Source organism: Mus caroli, chromosome 14 (genome assembly GCF_900094665.2).
Source record: "Mus caroli chromosome 14, CAROLI_EIJ_v1.1, whole genome shotgun sequence".
NCBI classification, from domain to species: domain Eukaryota; kingdom Metazoa; phylum Chordata; class Mammalia; order Rodentia; family Muridae; genus Mus; species Mus caroli.
Genome location: NC_034583.1, coordinates 54,077,130 through 54,099,251, shown reverse-complemented (window position 1 = coordinate 54,099,251; position 22,122 = coordinate 54,077,130). Strand labels below are relative to the sequence as shown.

Here is a 22,122-nt window from a genome sequence, read left to right as displayed (position 1 = left end):
GGTCTTCCTTCCAACCAGCATCCAGATCAAGACCACCTGCTTTACCAAGCTTCGAGAACGGCACACCTCCCTCTGTGGGTCCTGATCACTGTCGCTCACATGTCACTCCTGTGACTTCTGTGTATGGGACTCACTCTCTCGTGTGTATCCACGTGTGTGAGAGTTAACTCAAGCATTGTCCCTCAGGGGCCAACCATCTGTTTTTTGAGACAGCATCTCTCACTGAGACCTATGGCTCATTGATTAAGCTAGGCTGCCTGAGTCCTCTGGGATCTACTTGATTCTCCCCAGCTCTGTGATTAAAAGCATTTGCCATCATGCCTGTACTTTAAAAAAAAAAATAATAATGTGGGTTCTAGGGATGAGCTCTGGTTCTTGCAATAATATTTTTTTTATCTTTTTTATTAGGTGTTTTCTTCATTTACATTTCAAATGCTATCCCAAAAGTCCCCTATACCCTCCCCCTGCTCCCATTATTATCATTATTATTATTATTATTATTATTATTATTATTATTATTATTATTATGAGACAAGGCTTCTCTGTGTAGCCCTGGCTGTCCTGGAACTTGCTCTGAAGATCAGGCTGGCCTTGAACTCGCAGAGATTAACCTGCCTCTGTCTCTGGAGTGCTGGGATTGAAGGTGTGCGCCACCATAGCCAAGTCCTACTATTGTCTTTTAAAGATCATATCGTCAGGAAATTATCCTGTGCATTGGCGTGGTGGGTGCAGCAGGCTCCCCGTGCTCACGTCCATGGATAACCTGAACACAGCCTCACGTGAACTCCTGATCCTGCTGTCTGTATTCAAGGCCCACAACAGAAAGCATAACAAGATGGCATCTTACCTTGATCACCTTGTCAGTTCCAGAAGTCAGTAGCCATCCCCTGGTTGCATCGAAATGCACATGTACAATGCTATGCTTACTGTCATGGAAGGTGGCTGTGGGGGCGCGTCTGCAAGGAGCAAGACGAGAGTAAGGGGCAGACGCATGGATGACAGCGGTCCAGGACAACCTGAGATTCAGCCTAATGGCTGACGACTGCTTCGCTGTTAGAAATGCTCTTGCTTTCACTCCTTGGTGATCTGTTATATGATGCGGCTACTGCTTTTGCATGCGTGCTTGCCTGTGCCTATTAGTGTGAGTGTAAGTGCACAAGTGGAGATCAGATGACAACTCTCCGAGTGGATTCTCTCCTGTTAACTTGTGGGATCCAGAGGCTGAACTCATGTTGTCAGCCTAGGCATAAGAGCCTCTACTCACTGACCCATCTCACTGGCTCAGGAGGTAAAATGATTCTTCTGGCCTCCGGAATAGAAAAGATGAAAACCCCCAGTTCCTTCAGGAAACGGCATCCACGAACATCTCTACCTATGCTTTGGGGAAGTCACAGTACCTTTGCCAAGTCTGTGCTTTGGAGGAAAGATTATACTCTGGCTGGCCTATTTCTTTTTTAAAGGTGTGGTTGTTAAAATGACACCACTGAAGGCCATCTATGTTGTCTTCTCTTTCCCACTGGTGTAACTGCAAATAGAAGTTTTTAAACGGTATTCTAAAGCTTCCATAAGCAACATATACATGTATATATGCGTATACGTATATATCAAGCCATATAAGTATCTTAATACACATACAGCATTGCCTGTTTTGTGTTCTTTGGCCTATGGCTTTGCTGTCAATTTTAGTAAGACTCATTGGCTGCCTTGACACTCTAGAGGCAAGGGCTAGCGTGCTTGCCAGAGAAGAGGCAGAAGACCAGAGGTGGAGCTGGGCAGGTCGAGCAGGTCCCCCTCATCATGGTTCAGGGTCTCTATACTGCTGTGAGCTCTCAGAAGATGGCTGTCTCTTCACTATAGTAGAAGCTACAGGAAAGACTTTCAGTAGTAAAATGATCACTGTAAATGATCTCAGCTTAACTTGAAATGTCTTAGACTCAGCTCTGACTTGATAAGATGAAGATTCTAAGGTCCCCTGCAGTTTTCTCCAATGATCAGAACTCTCATTAATCTCATGTGCTCAAGAGGCAAACAATCAGTGCACACGAACAACCACTCTGGCAAGGACATCTTGATGTGTATCTGACAGGGTGACGTGATCAGACTGTACTACAAAGTGCTGGGAGGACTGGGACTGGTTATCCACCAGCACCCACTGGCAGCACATTGTTTCTGCACATTTTGTTAGTGTCTGGGGTAGTTTTCAATTCTTACAGAGTTGCTTGTTCCAAATTAGAGCTAAGATCTCAGGACACCAGGCAGAATGCACCAGCACAGAGGAGGGCATATGGGACCATTTCCATCTTGGGGAAACGAGTTTTGTTCTTCCTGGAAACTAACAACTGCTGGAGCCCTTGACTGATTCAACATCTGTAAAGACACCAGGCTGGGCACCAAGGTCTTGGCTCCCCTGGAGGCTCTCAGTGAGAGCCAGCAGCTTTGCTGTCACGCATCTGCTTAGACACATGCCCTGCGATTATTAAGAGGCCAGCAGGGAGTTCTTTGAGCACATTTCCTCTTCACCCGCCTCTCATAACCACAGGGATGTCTTGTGGCATAGGAGCTATACTGTACCCCAGCAAGCCAGGCAGGTGAAATTTCTCTGGAGGAATTCTCAGGCTGGGCTTTGTCCATAACCCGGAGGGTGCAGGGTGTGGGACTTACTCTTCATCTGTGATGGCCTCATGGCAGCTGTCGCAGACCCGCACTTCAAACTCAAAGCCCATGAGTGGGATGGATGAGCGCTTGGAGCTACACTTGCCGCACACGGCCTTCCCACACTTCCGGCAGTGGTGCTGGGAGAAAAGGGAAACAGGCTGCCATGAAGCTGGCTGCAGGCCTGGCACACTCGAAAACTAACTGCTCTTGGGTAAGACACCAGGTCAGAGTGCCCAGAGCTGGCCATAATAGCACAGTCTTACAGTCCTAGCATAGGAGGCTGGTGCCAGGTGACCAAGTATTTGTAGACAAACTGGGACTTATTGTGTCTTAGGTAGAAGGGCTTAGTTTATATTTGATGAAGAATATTTAACATGATAGACTGTACTATAAAGTGCTAAAAGGATTAGAGTGCAGTTATCCCCAGAAACACACTTCATACATACATATACATGATAGACACCATACCACACTACACACCACACATACACACACAACGCATAGCAGACTACAGTACAACAGTGTCCTGGAAGCCACCAAGGGCACACCAGGTTACTACTCCCTTTGGCTTTGGTCTTAGTCAGAGTGGGCACTTGTGGGAAGCATGCCTCCCCTCTTCTGTTCCCCATTCTCCATTCTCTTTAATACCATTGCTGTGAGCTATACAGCGGAGACACCCCGTGGCCAGATCTTTGTCTGTGGCTTTAGCAGTGTTCAACCTAGCTGACCTAATGTTTGATTTCCACAGGGAAGACCAAACCAAACCATAGAATCAGAGTTTGAAAATGCTGTTATAAAACAGACCTTAAACCACTGAGACCACGGCAGAAGAAGGGAAAGTGACTAATTAAGAAGTAAACATGCTCATGTAATTTCATGGTTGGGAACTAACATGAGCTAATGTGACACCTCTAATGTTCAGGTGTCGCCCATTTGTGTTTTAAAACTACTTACAGCAAACTACTAGGAAGCCCCATCTACTAGGGAGGGGCTGCAGTTGACACGGAGGTGTCACAGGTGTGAAATCAGTTACTTTATAACAGCTCCCACTAGGACAAGGGATACTACTTCAACAATTACACAGTCAAATCCCTACCAAATAACAACTTTATAGAGCACATGTCACCAACCTGTCTTAGTCCAATTTTCTTACTGTCCCACATTTGCTTGAAGTTCCAGAAGAAAGGCTGGTCACACTTTTGGCAGGAATCACTGTCCAACCACTCAGGGGTCTTGACAAATAAAGCACAGAGCAGGTCACAGTGAGAAGTGGCACGGACAAAGGAACCATGGGCACTGCGCACACTTCCACACTCGTTAGAAACAGCTGATTCCACAGCAGGCATAAAAATAGTTATGGAAGGTCTGATAATTGTCAGGCCCTGAGGAAGGGATACAGTGGTGGATAAACAGAACCTTGAATCCTAGAGATTATCACTTGCCTGGGAAGATGTCATGAAAAAATTATTAGTAATCAAAGTGTCTAAGTGTTTAAAGCCTCAGGGATGCAGAGTGCTCCGGTAAGGTTAACAGAAACTCTGACAGGCTAGGGGTTGGTAAGGTAAGACCAGAGGCTCTGACATGGGCAGGGGGTCGTGTGTGGTGTGGTGTGGTGTCTCTGAGGAGAGCAAGTCAGCTGAAGAAGGAAGGGAGGAGTCAGGGCAAGGGGAGTCTGAGCAGGCTCCTGACCTCCATGCTGAGAAATTCAGTCCCTATTCTCTATTACATACTATGATATCTAATTGCACTATATATATATATATATATATATATATATATATATATATGCAATCTCACCATAAGTAGTCTACATAAGTCAGACAGGCTTTAAAAGCATGTTCTGCTTAAAAATATTCCTTAGCAGACGTTATGCGGGTGTGTGCTGTGGACATGTCATATGTGTACATACACATACATGCTTGGTGCTTGAGTATGTGTGAATGCTGTATTGGGGATTGAACCTAGGATCTCATACATGTTAAGTAAGCACTCTGCCACTGAGTTATAGCAGGTTGGGGAAAAACTCAAAAATGGTTCTGAGACAGAAAGTGGAGACAGAACTGGACTTGTGGTACAACAGTATTTCCATAAATTTACATACACATATATACACTATACACATTTATATACATTCACACATACACACATACCTTTCACACATACACTACATATAACCATATAGATATACATAGATATAGCATACAAACTCATACATACATATGCATGCAGTCATAAACTCACACATACACAACTAACACACATACCACTTATTCACACACATACACCATAATACTCATATATATATATATATACATATACACGTTACATATAAACCACACACTCACATGTCTCACACATACATCAACTCACACACACACACTATATATATATATATATATATATATATATAGAGAGAGAGAGAGAGAGAGAGAGAGACACACACACATCTCATACATAGACCATGTACTCTCATACAAACACACACATATACCACGCACACTCATATACATATACAGCTATACTATACATAATCATATACAAACATAACACATACATCATACACACAAATATACATAAACACACACACATATCATATATATGTGTGTGTGTATGTATATATATGTATATATATATATATATATATATATATATATATATATATATATATATGTGTGTGTGTGTATATATATATATATATATATATATATATATATATATATATATATCACCCTCCCCAACACACATACACCCTCCCCACTCACACATACCCACCACACATGCGCCATATTCTCATACACCACACACGTACCCACACATCTGCTGTACATATGCATCACACATACCACACACACCCACACACATCCTGGTGTCTATGGTGAGGGGATTCAGGGAAAAAAATACATTTAATAAAATCCCATTTTGTAAGTGTAGAGAAAACCAGAAGGAAGGGTGTTTGCCAACATGGAGAGTCCTTGTTAGGTTGCAGATTTTGTAAATATGATGGTATCCTGAGTCACAGACCCGTTCTTTATTTGTTAACAAGCATTTTCTGACTTACTCATCAGGGTCCTCCCTCTCTGCGCCCCCCCCCCCAGCTCCTACCTGGCTGCTCTACTTTCCCATCAGCAACAACTCACCACTCACCTGCTCTTACTCCTGGTGCATCTCTGCCTGCAAAGCCCATGAACTTCCCAGTAATAGCATGTGCAGGCCCCACTGCACCCATCCCTGACAGCCAGTCATAACATGCCTTCCAAAATACCCAGCACTGACATTCTCTCTTACGAGTGTTGATTGGGATTTCATTATTTATACCATTTAATAGTCCTCGGAACGTTCTAGAAAGTCTGTCAGCAGCACTTCAGGTTAGAACAAACTTCATTATTGTTAGAACCCCACAGCCTCTGCCATAATAACTAGGAAGCAATTCCCAGAGGCTTATAAAGTACAGTGTTTGCAAAAGATGGATGGAATCGTTCCCATTGCTCATCAGCACTTCCAAATTAACAAGATCTTAAACCCATCGACAAGTGCTGAATGTTCATATATATGCATGTCAAAATGGCTCAAAGCTGGCTCCCAAATGCCTACTTTCATCTTTGGAAACAACACTGTTATATTCCTTTGGGTTTGGTCATCCTTTTTTTTTTTTTTTTTTTTTTTTTTTAAAGCACACAACAGCTAAAGTTGACTATCCCTAACTCAAAGCATGCCAGGACACAATCTCTGGTTCTGGGGGGACCGCTGAACATGACCAGCACAGGCTGTAATGACCCTCTGTCGGGATATGGATGGTGCCCAGTACAGTTTTCGAAAGCAATACTCTACACTTCTTTGCCTCCTACTAGTAACGATTATTTTAATTAGTTGCTAATAGAACTCCTGTGGTTTTACGGTCCCACACAATACAGCTGTAATCTTCCTAAGCATTTAATTCCTGGCACTTGAGGGCACTACACTGTGGCTAACTCCAGTGTCTCTCTTGGGACAAGGCTGGGTGAGGGGATGGAAAAACCCTTTTGTCTTTATAAAGTGTGCTTTTCTCTTTAATTCTCACACTCTATAGGAATACAGGACAGGAATGCTGACTGCCAAAGGGAAAGTTTACCCAAAATAATTCTAGGTCAAAAGAGAATGGTTAACTTCAAAATATTTGTTCAGGGAACATTCAGTAAACAGTTGTTAAAATGCTTAGAGACTAAAACCAAGACTAAATTTAAAAAGTGTTATGGTAAAATTTAAATCTGTGCTTAAGAAGACAAAGTCTCATATCTGGGGACTGTTTAGACTATGACAGTCACAAGAATATGTATTTCCATTAAAACCAAACTAAGGGCTCTTCTTCCTTGGGTTTTCTAACATATGACACAATGTATCTTATTTCAGGGTTTATTCACTATAGAAATAACCAGGAGGGGAGCAAAGGCAGACCTGCAGGCTTCACCTACCTCCTGCCTTTCCACATCCATGTTCCAGACGACAATGCCACCGTCACCGCCACATGAGATGAGCTGTCGTGTGTGCTGTGCATAGGAGAGGGCCTGGACTTTGTCACTGTGAAAAAAACCAAGGTTTGGGGTCACTTGGGGGAAGCAAGTAACAGGCTCCACAGCAGACACCACCAAAGCCGTCAATAGCCAGACAGTAGCAACCAGTAGGTAGGGATGCTGACAGGCCCTTCCACATGCTAACGGTCAGACCTCCATAAGCTCAGATGCTGCCTTTGCCTTCCCAGGCCAGGAGGACGCACTTTTAGTCAGTTACCAGCAGTCATAGAGAGATGATTGCTGACTTCAGTGCAGTCTTCTAATCCTCCCTTAGGTGCGTTCCCATGTTGCAGGGGAGACTGGGGCACTTGCTTCTCGAGTCTCTGAAATGCTGGCCTTAAGGCAGCTCTCAGCCGTCTACAGCCTCCCTCCTCCTGACTTTCTCCATGAAATATCAGTTAGTTATCTTGGTAACGATTACAATTAAAATAAGTAATTACGGGGCTGGAGCAATGGATTCCCAGTACCCACATGGTGGCTCACATCCACCTGTGTCTGCAGGGGACTCAATGCCCTCTTCTGGCCCACACAAGCAGCAGGCATACATATTCTGCAGAGATAAACAGGTAGGTAACATATTCATATACATACAATTAAAAAGTGAGTAATTAAGACTATGCCAGCTGCTCTGGTCAGCTATGGTAATACAGACTTGTAATTCAGCACTGGAGAAGCAGAGGTGCTAAGATCTAAGTCCAGTGGCCCAGGCCCTCTCCTTACTTTTTACAATACACTTGAAGAAACCAAAAAGCCTTGGTTTAAAACACTGATACAATATCTACTTTATTTTTACATTAAAATGAGAATAATTCCAGCACTCGGAAGACAGAGGCAGGTGGATCTCTGAGTTCAAGGCCAGCCTGGTCTACAGAGTAAGTTCCAGGACAGCCAGGACTACACAGAGAAACCCTGTCTTGAAAAAAAAAAATAAATAAATAAAAAAATAAAATGAGAATAAAACAGATTGATTTAAAAACTACAGTGAGGAATCCATTCCACATGGACATTATACATATTATATGGAAAAACCATAAAGATCTGGCCCTTCACCTTAAAGAGAGATACTACATCCTCCATGTTACTATACACAATTGCAGTGCATGTTACTACATATAACTGTAGTACATGTTACGACACACACTGCGTTCCATGTTACTATTTATTTGTAGAGTCAAGGTCTGTGCTGGGGCTGGTACCAGAATGCTACTAGTATATGGCTCTAGGTTCAAAACCCAACATCACAAAAAGAAAAAAGAAAAAAGGTCCAGGCATAGTGGCTCATATTGGTAATCATAGTACTGGGAGGATGAGGCAGGAGAACTTCAATGAGTTTGTGGCTGGAATGGGCTATACCAAGTTCCAAGGCAGTCTGGGCTATCTTGTGAGACCATGCGACATATCAGTCATTAAGCCCTTAAATCTCTATAGGCTACAAGTATCCTTCCTGTTACTCTCATGTCTGTCTGATGGTCAAGCCAGACTTCTACAAAGGATGGCTTCAGAGCTTCAAGAAAGAGATTGTATCCACCAGTACTTTAAAACACTATCATTGTGAAGAAGGACCCTTGGTCACAGGCTACCGAGTGTTTAGACTGTGCAGTGGACTAAGCAGGATTCCCCTAAACTGTGGGAACTCACTTTGTTCCGGTTACAGATGGTGCCATGAATAGGCACGACTAAACCAGGATACAGGAGAAGGCGGCTTGCAGCTTACTCATGGAACAAGAAGTAGGCGTGTTGCTTAGAATCCTTTAGATGTTTTAATATTTTATTTTTCCAATATATAATGATGTCTTTCTTCTTCCTGTAAGCCATGTCTAACCTACAGCATAGTAAATTCTACTTTCATCATCTAAATTAAAACATTTAAAAACAGCCAATCTCACACCAACCACAACTCCAAGCTGTTAAGACTTCCCTTAGTTTTCATGATAATAGTTATTCAATGAGTTCTACAACTGATTCACAGGAAATGGGGAGGTGGATCAATCAGTAAACTACTTACTACACAAACATGAGGCCCTGAGTTTAGGTCCCCAATGCTCCCATAAAAAGCTAAGCAAGCCTCCCAGTGCTGAGGAGGCAGAGATGATAAGGTCGATTTTCACGCTTTGTCAGCTGTGAGCTTGCACACTTTTCTGGGTTATTTGATTCTACAGGGTCTGTATTAATAGAGTACATCTGACCACTATTTTACAACCCTGTATCATAGAAAACTGATGGTACCAAAATCTTGCTCAGTGAAGATACCACTATCCCCAGTCCTGACCACGCCATGAAGAAGCCAGCTGTGCATCCACATACAAATTAACTTCAGCATTCTGTGTGTGTGTGGCTGTGGGAAGGGGTGTGCATACAGGGGTTAGAGGTCAGCCTTGGGTACCATGGCTACGATGTTTACTGTGTAAGCCTTTCTGCTATTGTTATTTAAGGCCCCACTGACCGGGCATTGCTGCCACATCTCTTTGCTTCAGCAGCACTGTGATGACGAGAACACACTCTATGCCCAGCTTTTTACATGTGTCCCAGTGACCAAACTCAGGCCTCACATGTGCATGGCCAGCACTTTCCTGGCCGAGCTGTTTCCCCAGCCTCACTTTAGCTCTGACTACTGCTGTGTATAGATTTCCCTTTAAACTACTTGTAATGTTCAAGTACTTCTCTTATTAACTAATGACTAATATAAAATAATTCACATTGATTTGAAAAGTCATGCTTTAAAAAGTATGTGGTGCCTCCATTCTGACATTCAAGGGCAAGGGGGAGACTCTATCCTTTAGTCAGCTGAACAGACTTGAAACCATGCTTGTACCACATTTCATTTGTTAAGGCAGTGGCTCTCCACTTTCCTGATGCTGTGACGCTTTAATACAGTCCCTCATGTTGTGCTGACCCCCAACCATACAATTATTTTTGTTGTTACTTCATAACTGTCTTAGTCAGGGTTTCTATTCCTGCACAAACATCATGACCAAGAAGCAAGTTGGGGAGGAAAGGGTTTATTCGGCTTACACTTCCATACTGCTGTTCATCACCAAGGAAGTCAGGACTGAAACTCACTCAAGCAGGTCAGAAAGCAGGAGCTGATGCAGAGGCCATGGAGGGATGTTCTTTACTGGCTTGCTTCCTCTGGCTTGCTCAGCCTGCTCTTATAGAACCCAAGACTACCAGCCCAGAGATGGTCCCACCCACAAGGGGCCTTTGCCCCCTTGATCACTAATTGAGAAAATGCCCCACAGCCAGATCTCATGGAGGCATCTCCTCAACTGAAGCTCCTTTCTCTGTGATAACTCCAGCTGTGTCAAGTTGACACAAAACTAGCCAGTACAATAACTAATTTTACTATTGTTATGAATCACAATGTAAACATCTGTGTTTCCTAATGGTTTTAGCTGATCCCTGTGCTAGGGTTTCTTAACCTTCAAAGGAGTTTTGACCCTAGGTTGAGAACCACTGTGTTCAGGCATCCTGATACATACATCAATGATCCTGTGAAGCCAGAAGGTCCTTCAGAAGGAAGTGTTTCACCACTCACAGCTGGTGGCTGCATTCAGGGACAATGTATTCTGAGGCTCCAGGACTGTTACTCTTCCATTAGGCTTTGTAATAATCTGCTTTGGCATTTTCTAATTTAAGTCTTGACAACTTAACTACCTCATGGTTAAAAACTAGGTGAGGGCATGAACAGACACCGCCTTAACTCCATGTTTCATTTGCTATCACTTTCTCAGGCTGGATGTGGTCTTTATAAAGTTTGTCTTACTGATGGAGACGGACTTTTGAGAATAGCATGGTGTCAGCTGATTCCATCACTGTGTGTACAGACCTAAAGGGTATAGCCGAGGCACACACTTTGGCTGCATCGGATACAAGCCTGTCCAGCTTGTCACTGGGCTGAATCCTACTGCGGCTTCTTATACGATGCCATCTGCATGTTTAAGACACTTATAAACTTCTTCAGCCCCATTATGTCCTTACAAGACCAGTGGTTAGCTACCTCAGGAGGTTGGTGAGGAGCAGCAGAACAAAGGCACGTGGCGCTGTCGCAATGGCGAGAGGCCCATGCTAGCTTGCTCCCAGTCCCTAAGGTTAGTTACACCCCTGATTGGCATTAATTCTGGGGCACTAGACATCCTGGGGCAGGGAAGGAAAGCCAGGAATTGTTAAGGAAGAGGCAATCTCGAGCTTAAGCTGAAAAGAAACACCACATCTCCAGAGTAAGCAGCTGTCACGCACTTGTTACTGTCTACCCTCACAGTTGTCACGCCTGGCTATATGCTTGCTGGCCAACACAAGGCCAACTGGTCTAACCCAACTATGTAGGGCAGGTTGGAATCAGGTGCTGGTCAAGTTTTACAATATAGTATGCATGGTATCAACTCTGCCCTCCTCAAGCCGCCAGGAAGCCTGGACTGTACAGATTTTACAGGCTTCCTGGCTTGTACGGTATAATGTCTTACCTCACTGTCAAACACTCACTTACACTCTCTGTGGTCTTATTTATTTTTTTGTTTTTTCTTTACTCGCAGCCATTTTCCCCGTGAGAGTTCAGAAGCACTCCCACTGGCTTGAGGCAGCTATAGCTCCCTGCCTTGTGCACATGGACTCAAGGTGGCTGTTACCATGTTCCTATCCTGCACCTTCTGGTGCAGAGGTTCTGCCAGCATCCTGCCCTGTGCCTTTGCTCTGCCTCAGCTGGGAGGCTGCTGAGAGACATCATGGAGGACTAGCAGCAGCCTTACTTGTGTCCTTGGAGTTCGATGGCCGTGCCTTTTCTCCCACCGATGTCCCACATGATGACAGAGTGATCGGAACTGCCTGAGAATAGCACGCGCTGCACCGGGTCCCAGCAGAGTGCTGTCACCCCTCCTAAGAGAACAGACACAGCCAGGTGTTAGCCACGGAACAACAGCCTTGCCACAAAATGGGAACGTGAAGGTATCAGGACCCACAGTCCCTGAACAAAAGCATTTGTTAAATGAGTGGGTGAGAAAGCCCCAGAAAAGGAAAACTACTCCCCCAAATAAAAAGCCAAATCTTTAAGCATCTACATGCATTGTAATGTGTCATAAAATCAGTAATCTACCCAGCAGAGGACAACTCACGGGTGCAATCCTAAGAAGGGAAAGACCACATTATTTGAAAGTCTTAACTGTTTTCTTAACTAGTACCTGCTCTTAGCCTGGCAATAACAAATGGGAAGAAAATGAGAACTCAAATGCAATTAGATCTCTTCCTTTCTTGACATATAGTAACTACATATTCACAGGGTACAGTGTGATGTTTTAACTTATGTACACATCATGTAAGGAGCAAACCAAAGGAGTAGTTACTATATTCATCTCATCAAACATTCATCAGTGATAGTATTCTCAAAACCCTTCCCGCTATTTTGGGGATATACAATACCGTCCTGTTAATAACAGTTACCCTATGTGCAACACAACACCAGAATTTACTCTTCTTAACCACAACTTAGCCACCGACCAACTGGGGACCACTGCTCTATTCATTGCTTCTATGAGGCCAACTTCTTAAAACTCCATGTGAGATCATGTGGTATTTCTTCCTGTGTCTGGCTTATTTCACTTAACATAATGTCATCTAGCTCATCCAATGTGGTTGGCAAATTTCATCCATTTATACACGGCATGATAGCTCCATCACGTGTGTACATTAACATTTCCTCTATGCATTCATCACACATTAGGTTGTCTGTTCTCATTTCTCATTTATACACGGCATGATAGCTCCATCGCGTGTGTACATTAACATTTCCTCTATGCGTTCATCACACATTAGGTTGTCTGTTCTCATTTCTCATTTATACACGGCATGATAGCTCCATCACGTGTGTACATTAACATTTCCTCTATGCATTCATCACACATTAGGTTGTCTGTTCTCATTTCTTAGTGATATGAGGTGTGAGAAATTCTACAACAAAAGGGGCAGCTATGTTTGGTATATAGGCTCCATTTTATTTAAATATAACCCTGGTAGCCTAGTAAATTTTCTGTTTTGTTCATTTGTTTTGAGACAGGGTGTTACTATGTAGCCTATCCTGGCCTCAATCTATTGGTGATTCTCCTTCCTCTGTCTAGGTTATAGGCATGTGCCATCGTGCCTAGAAGTAAACTTTAATTTTCTGAAGACCCTCCCTAATGCCTTCTATAAAGGCTGAAACAATCTACAATTCTCCTACCAGTGTGCAATGCCCTTCCCTACAGCTACCCTGCTCGCTTCTATTTATGAATACCATTTGTCTTAGCTAACGCTTCTGTTGTTGTGATACACCAACATGACCATGACCTAAAGCAACATGGGAAGGGGCGGGCTCTACCATCTTCCACGTCCAGCTAAATGGTCCATCATTGAGGGAAGTCAGGACAGGACTCAAAACTTGGCAGGGATCTGGAAGCAGAAACTGAAGCAGAAATCATGGAGGAGGGCTTGCTCACTGACCTGCACCTCATGGCTTGCTCAGTAAGTCTGCTTTCTTGTAGCATAAAAAGTCTCCAGCCGAGGGGCGGCATTGCACACAATGAGCAGGACCCTCCCACATTAATAACCAATCAAGAAAATGAACCACAGGTCAATCTGGTGTGGGCATTTTCTCAATTGAGACTTTTTCAAAACAACTCTGGCTTGTGTGAGGCTGACATAAACACTAGGCCAGCACACCATTCTACCAGCAGGAAGATGACATTGGTTAATTGCATGTCTTTATTAGAGAATACTGTGATGTGTTTTTATATTTGAGTATTAGGTATAATTAGGGACAACATCAGAGGTAGAAATTTGGGACTCCAAGTTTCCAAATGCTTTATAAATCAATTATATTCTAAGTGCTAGTATCCTTGTCCTATGTAGCTCTAACTGTCTACTTGACACAGCCTAGAACAGTGGTTCTCAACCTGTGAATCATGACCCTTTTGGGGTCAAATGACCCTTTCATAGGGGTAGCATATCAGATATCCTGTGTATCAGATTATTTATATTATAATTCATAACAGTAGCAAGATTAGAGTTATTAAGTAGCAACAAAAAATAATTTTATGGTTGGGGGTCACCACAGCATGAGGAACTATATTAAAGGGTCACAGCATTAGGAAGTTAAGAAACACTGGTCTAGAGTCATCTGAGAGGAGAGACACCTCAAGTGAAGGTTGCTTATATTGAACTGGTGTGTGGGCATGTCAGTTGGGGAGTCTCTGGCTTGTTGAAGCAGGGGACCTAGTCCATGGTAGGTGACACTATCTCAGGACGACCTGACTAGAGATAGTGGCTGACCATGAGCCAGTAAGCAAGCCAGCAAGCAGCAAGCAAGCAGCCCTGCTCCACAGTTTCTGCTTCAGACTTATGCTTGGGTTCCTGCCCCGACTTCCTTCAATGATGGACTGTGACCTGAAGTCTAACCTAAATAAACACTTTCCTCTCATAAGTGAGTGTTTTAGCAACACAGAGGAAACTAGCCACTCCTCATGTATGAAGAGGGGATGATGGAACCACTGTGATTCCTACTTAAGACCTATTGCATGAGAATCGACTGGATCAATTACATAGGATTACTCGGTAGGTGCTCTAGTGTGGCTACCTAATAGTATGACAGTTTCTTCTCCAGCAATCTCCTTATAAATCAAATTCCTCAGATACTGACACAGAAATAAATTTTCTATATAAAATGAACACATAGCCAACAAATACCTAGGAATGTCAGAAACACTCATTTTTCAATAATATTACTAAAAAATACTTGGAGAAGATTAAATAGCTTCATGTTTTTTGGAAGCTGACATTTTAAAAGTGGCCATCTTGCTTTAATAAGGTCTTGTGCTTTGGAGGCATCTAGGAAAGTTTGCTAACTGTCCCAAAAGACTCTTAAGATCACAGAAAGTCCCTTTGCACTCATTGCTGTGGGTTTGCTAACCAGCCTCTCCCTCCCTGCACTGCATTCTGCTCGCAAAAGGTCCTGTTCACAATTAACCTCAGTTCCCCTAGCAACGTGTGGTCAACCACATCCTCACCCTTACCCACTCCATCTTCCCCCAACAGCAGCCAGGCACAGCGCCAGGGCAGGACGCAGGGCAAATGAATGAAAGTACAAAACATTTTTCTCTAGCCCACACCAAGCCTCACCTAAATCCCAGGTCCTTCCCATCAACGCTCTCATGACTCACAGACTATCTTCCACTAGAGTGGCTATTACTTCATAGACCAGAGGCTCCGAGAGGCCAGAGCCTGGGCTTGTCCATGGTGTCCTCAGTATAAACAACCCTGCCTGGATTGCACAGATCTTCAGAACACATCGGCAGATGAGCCAGCAGCTGAACAACAGGGAGTGGAAATGAACACCCCTGGCTGTCTTCCCAGCAGATGAGGCAGGGCCGAGACACCTTCCCTTGAGGAAGCAGTGTTGCTGACGTGACGCCTTCACCCAGTTGACCCTTTCAGTATCAGATGTCAGGGAATATGAAGAGGCCTCTTCACTAGTGAAGCTACTACACTCAGGAAAACAAGGCAGTGACAGATTTTTATTTCCTATAAAACGTGAAGATGAACAGCTCAGATTCTTAAACTACAACAGATTTAGACCACTGTGGGCACTGTGAGAAAGAATGGCTTGAAAAGATTCATCAACAGAGACTCAGTGGATGATGGATTCTTCATGAAGCTAGGTAACTACAGAAACACTTCCCTGAACTATTGTATGCTTAACAGTAGAGGAAACTAGCAGGGATGCAGTCAGGGGCAGTGCAAAACAAATACAAAACACCGCAGGGATTAAAATGGTAAAATCTGTGTTACACAGATTTTTTTTAAAAAGATTTATTTTTATTTGTATGAGTACACTGTAGCTATCTTCAGACACACCAGAAGAGGGAATCAGATCCCCTTACTGATGGTTGTGAGCCACCATGTGGTTGCTTGGAATTGAACTCAGGACCTCTAGAAGAACAGTCAGTGATCTTAACCACTGAGCCATATATTATTTATGAATATAATTGTTACTGGTGGAGTAATATCCTATACCATGCATGCATGTTGCATTATTTTTTACTTATTGGATTTACCTCAATGCTATCTGAATATTTAAATTTGTTTATATTAAACTGAATATTATAAATTTGTTAAAATAAGCATTTTAATAGCTATTCATATTTTTCATTTTTTTCATCTTTCACAATGTATGTGTGAGTATGTGCTTGTACCTTCATGCGGGTGTCTGTGGAGGCCACAAGGCGGTGCCAGATTCCTGAAGATGAAGTTACAGGTGTCATAGGCCTCTTACTGTGAGTGCTGAGATCCCAGCTCTAGTCGTCTCCGAGAGCAGCAGGCTTAGCTGCTGTGTAGACATTTCTCTGGCCTTTCTTTACTATTATCATTATTATTTTTAACAACAAGACTCATGCTGGCCTCCAGCTCTGGCTAAGTAACTCGCCTGCCATAGCCTCCTGGGCAGCTATGTAATGCCACCCCTTGCTCCACATTTTTATTGTTATAGACAAGAATGGCAAATGTAGAACTGGGCTAGAGGCTAAATGGTTTTGGAAATCTAATACCTGTTACCAAAATGCTTGTTTTGGTAATATTTTTGAGACATATACAAAAGCCTTGCAAAACTGAACTCAAGAGTTAGAAGCTGCTAGGTCTGCCTTTGCCGAAGTGTGACAGGTAACTTCCTCACAGTAAGTTGGGCAGGCTAATAATTAGCTAACAGAGGGTCTGAGCCAGTACTCAGACCACAGTGCTTCTTAAATTAAAAAAAAAAAAAAATCATCAAAGTCACTATATTACACTCCAGGCTGAATTGAGGAGAACTTGTGAACTCCCCTTCTAGGCCCCCTCTCTTCCTGTTTAAATTTATTAAATGTATGTGTGGGTGTTTTGTCTGCATATACACCATGTGCATGCCTGATGCCTGTAAAGCCCAGAAGAGGGCACTGGATCCCCTGGAAGTAGAGTTACAGATGGCTAGGGATTGAATCTGGGTCCTCTGGAAGAGCAGTCAGTGCTCTTAACTGCTGAGCCATCTCCAGTGGTTAAGACCAGATCTACCTCCACTCTTTTAAGTGCCATTAACTCCACTGCCCCACAAGCTTCTCTCCGACTGCACTAAAGAGGCTCCCTTACTGCTTGCAAGCGGCCCATGGGTGCTATCAGGGCTTCACAGCACTTCCGCCCACATAATCTTGATGAATTATCTGCAACTGTTTGTCTGATGGGATTCCAGGTTGATCTGAAGGGGAGTAAAGGTAAGGATTACACTTCTTTTACTGACCTCTGCACGCTGATGCTGGTCAGCTCAGGTCAATCTACACCAGAGTTAGACCTCACAGAAAGATGGGTGCAAGTGCCCATTTAGCTAAAGCTAAAGTTCTCAATGTAATGGTTTGAAGACGCACATTCGCATAGGAATTTCTTGGCTTGCTCAGTTGCTTTTATTGTAGTCAACACTATTCCTTTGGATTCTCCTTAACAGTGAGTAAATAGGACTGAACCTGTGACCAGAAGGCTTTGATGAATTACATTCAAACCCTCCTGCTTCTCATTTGTTCATGTTCATCAGAACACTTCTTGGATTGGGCGTGGTGGTTCACACTAGTAATTCCAGCACACTTGGAAGGTGGAGGCAAGAGCATTACTATGAATTTGAGACTAGCCTGAGCTGTACAGTAAGACCTTACCTTACAAAACTAAATTACACAAATAAAGAAGATGTTGCTGATGGTCAAACTTACAGTAGTCAAAATAGGTTTTACTGATTTGTTCAGCTCAAATTGAGAGCTTTTTAGTAGACGTGTGTATCAAGAAACTACTTCAGAAAAGAATCCTGCTGGGCGTGGTGGCGCATGCCTTTAATCCCAGCACTTGGGAGGCAGAGGCAGGNCGTGGTGGCACACACCTTTAATCCCAGCACTGGGGAGGCAGGCGGATTTCTGAGTTCGAGGCCAGCCTGGTCTACAGAGTGAGTTCCAGGACAGCCAGGGCTACACAGAGAAACCCTGTCTAGAAAAAAACAAAACAAAACAAAAAGAAAGAAAGAAAAAAGAAAAGAATCCTGATACTTAACTTTTAGCTCCAGGAAAAACAAAATAATACCAGCAGAGGGAGCTAAGAACACAAAATTCCTTCCCCGGAATCCACTGATAGAGCTGTAGTGGTGGGCTGATCTTGCCCCAGTCCACATTCCCAGTTGACTTTCTACCCCAGTAGAGAACACACGGGGCCAATGGCCAGCGCTCTTCATCAGTCAGAACAACAGATCCAAGGCCAGGGCTCCCCATGAAGGAGAACAATGGGAACAATGCCCAGGGCTGTCCTGAAAGAAAACCATGGAGCAAATGGCCATGGCTCCCCATGAAGGAGAATGCTGGAGTGAATGACTATGGCCCCATCTACAGACACTGAGGACTTCCTGAGACACGGATGGAAGAGACACCTCCTTACCCTAATGAATCTTACTTTGGTCTCTGTTTGATCGTTATTTAAAAGCCTCTACTAGGATTGGTATCTGGCCAAATCTGGGACTGCACAGGCACAGAAGAGGAGGCCCCTACACAGGAAGAGCTTAACCCTGTAAACTGAGCCTTCAAGGTAGCTGTGCTGTGCCAACTGGTGCAGCTCCCTTCTGCAAGACACACCCCGACTGCTACATTTGCTCTCATGTGAGATAACAACCTTCCTGAGCCATGCTATCTGCCTCAAAGATACTTATAAAGATGAGATGAGACTGCTTCAAACTCCGAGAAAGATGGAGATCCAATACCCAAGTAGCACATATGAGCAAGCATGCATAAAACAGGACTCTCGGCCATATCTAGCCAAAACCATGGTGGTTAGAAACAACCGCTCACCCTGTGGACTCTGCAATAAGAACAAAGAACTCAGGGGACCCAAGTGGCTTCTACAGAGTCAAGAGGCCACTTCTGCCTAAATCAAATCTGGTTAGTTACCAGGCACATCCTTCCTGCAAACCCCCGCTCCAGGCCTCACTGACACTAGGCAAATACCCTACCCACTGCGGTACACTCATAGTCCCCACTGTGATGATTCTTCAACATCCGACATTTTATCTGCAATCTACCTACTCCCCTCCCCTACGTGAAAAGCCCATTTTAAGACATGGTTTCTGGAGCTGGGGAGATGGTACAGCTAAGAGTGTAAGCTGCTTTTAAAGACCAGGATGTTGCAACTCCAGCTCCAGGGGATTGGAGGACTCTGTTTCTTGGCTTTAAACTCGTTGTTTTTTCAAGGACAGCAAAGTAAGTCCAGGAAAAGCCTTAGGATCTAAAGTGACTGTGGCTTTCTTACTGGCTACCTTGCCACAACTGGGTCCAGTCTTCCTTCAGACAGACAGGTGCGTCCTCAGAGGGGTGAGCAGCAGTGCCAGCACTCAGCAAAGGCTCTGCCAATGTTCTTCTGGGCACCCTCTCACTCCTTCCCTAAGAATCCAACTCTCACTCATTTCCAAGGATTTCCGGTCAAGCACCAGCTCCCTGGATGGAGCCCTGGTGCTCCTTCCCATCCTCTGTCAGCAGCAGCATTGCAGCTCAGCCTGTCTCTCTCCCTCAGGACTGCGAGGGATTTGAGGACAACGATGCTTCTCTTTCTGACCAAGAGCATTCATTGAGATCAACTCCACGGAGCAAAGAGTCAAGAGAAGGGGAACTGAGGCAGACTTAGGAATTCTGAGGACAGCCAGAGGCAGAAGGCAAGCATAGAGGCAGAGTGTGCTATCCAACGACATGAATGAAGGCAGCAACGGCAGAGACGAGCGGCCACCATGGAAGATGCTGTCAAACTTTAGGCACGACAAAGTTTAAACACATCCCAGGAGACCACGGGTCACCTCAGGGAAAGCACCTCAAATGAGGTAACAGATACAAACCAGGGGTAAAGGGCTGGAGGGCAAATGGGAGCTGACACCTCTGGAGGAGCCGGGGGCCTGGCATTCTTGTAAGAACTCGCTGCTACCGTGGGTATGCAACAGTCCTTTTGCAATGGAAAGCACTAGATGATCCCACTTACTTGGTCACACTCACAGAAAGAACCAAGGGTCCTGGAGGAGGGACTACCATCAAAGGGTAGAGGGCTGCAGCCTCACAAGATGAAGCGTTTTGGGACGGATGCTGGTGATAGTGACACAATAATAGCAATGTATTTCACACCACCAAACTATTTAAAAATGGTTAAAATAGTACATTTTATGCTTTACAAATCGTGTAATTTAAGAATATATTACAAGAGTTATGGGAATTGCTACAGGAGGCTACAGAGGGGACAGAGAGGGCTTGAAACATAAGTGTAATAATAAACGGAGAGATGCTAGTGCCCAAAGGAAGTCTATGTTGATGTGAGGATCCTGAGAATTAGCCTGGGCCCACAGGAAGGCTGGCTCCCATAAAGAAGTAAGAAGAGACAAAAGAAAGGTTTGTTTCGGTATGTAGCAGAGTACAGAACAGGCAGTGGCTGGGATGGATGAGAAGAGGGTGTTAGGAGAAAGGCATCTGGCATGTACTGAGCACAGGCAGAGGGAGAGTAGGCAGCTCTGTGCACACGGCTGGGAAATCTCGCCCTGCAATGGTACTGATGGTCTAAATCTCAAGAGTGAGTGGCAGATGGGGCTTCTGCTTGCACAAGCAAAGAAAGAGGGTAGTCAGTCCCAATCTTAGTACTCCAAGATCACCAAGACGGAAGAATGCTACCAACTGAGCACATAAGCACACCAGGGAGCATGCGGCTAAGGAAGGAGGTACCGGGGCCTTGAAACGCAGGTCAGATTCTGGGATCTGGTTACAGGCAGCTGTGTGTGCTCTGCAGGAATGGCAAGCACTCAAAAGTGCTGAGCCATCTCTCTAGTCCCCTCATTGCCCCACCCCTGGAAATCTATTATAACTAAATGGACACTAATTTAGTTAAAAATACTTTCCCATCTACTTATATTTTCTATGGCATGTAAATGGATTATTATCGCTACACTAAATCATGAGTTGTATTTTCCAAAAATTAAAAAAAAAAAAACCTCAAAACAAAACCACACCAAAGCCACCAAAACGTAGTAACAATCAGGCAGTTATGTGTTTTCCCAAATCAACATCTTCTGGAGCCAATGCCACCCCAAATGGTGCCAGTAAAATATTAACTACTGCCATCAATTCAAGTCTTTCCAGGGCTGTGAATCATTAGTGTGTATCCTGCAGGGGTGATCCTGAGCACTCTAGTGATGTAAAGGCGATACAAAGGAGACCCTGGGTTGGAACCTAAAGGCCCTTTATGTAGTTGGGCTTCCCTCCCCCTCTGTCTGGGACGGGCGACTCTTTCGTGCACACTGACTTCTCCAAGAGTGACCGGGACAAGTGTCCTATCAGTCTTCTGGCTTTTGTGCCTTTGGGACATGGTCTCAAGTACTTCATCACCACATCAGTCCTCCACAGCAACATGAAAACTAACTCTTAGCATTCTGAAGATAGAGTGGTTCCTCTTCTCTCTGAATCACGGAGGAAAACGTTTGGTTTTACTGAACCATTTTACAGCCAGCTAAGTGCTTCAGATTCATCTGTAGTTATTCTCTGCCACCTTCAAACATTTGGATGTTCAAAGTACTTTCCCATCCATCTACTTATACTTTTGTGTGATGGAGCCTTGCCTGTGTGACCTTACCTGTGTGCCCTCTGAAGGATGTGAGCAGTGTGCAGTTTTCTTGTTCCAGTTTGAGGATGGTTACTTGGCCTGAGTGATCACCAATAAACACACGACGGGTCTCAACATCAAATCTATCATGTAATCATTAAGGATTGCAAAGTGGGGATTTACGAGAGTTTAAAAATATATATATATATATATATATATATATATATATATATTAATAGCAAATGCTAAGAAAGGCCTTATGAATTTTTAAAAATATATTATTTAC

The 22,122-nt window shown here is 43.9% G+C and overlaps 1 protein-coding gene across 6 annotated transcripts in view; it reads right to left on the bottom strand.

Moving 5' to 3' along the window:
- Wdfy2 (WD repeat and FYVE domain containing 2) overlaps positions 1-22,122 on the bottom strand; it is a 129,646-nt gene that overhangs the window by 5,708 nt on the left and 101,816 nt on the right. For 5 of the 6 annotated variants that reach the window (XM_029468828.1, XM_021181667.1, XM_029468830.1 and 2 more), the window contains 6 exons: positions 21,867-21,979; positions 11,945-12,071; positions 7,104-7,209; positions 3,786-3,887; positions 2,662-2,792; positions 848-956 (listed from right to left, as the gene is read on the bottom strand). In XM_029468828.1, the coding sequence (XP_029324688.1) occupies positions 848-956; positions 2,662-2,792; positions 3,786-3,887; positions 7,104-7,209; positions 11,945-12,071; positions 21,867-21,979 (688 nt within the window). The remainder of the gene's footprint in view (positions 1-847; positions 957-2,661; positions 2,793-3,785; positions 3,888-7,103; positions 7,210-11,944; positions 12,072-21,866; positions 21,980-22,122) is intronic. The other variant, XM_021181668.2, reaches the window with a different exon arrangement.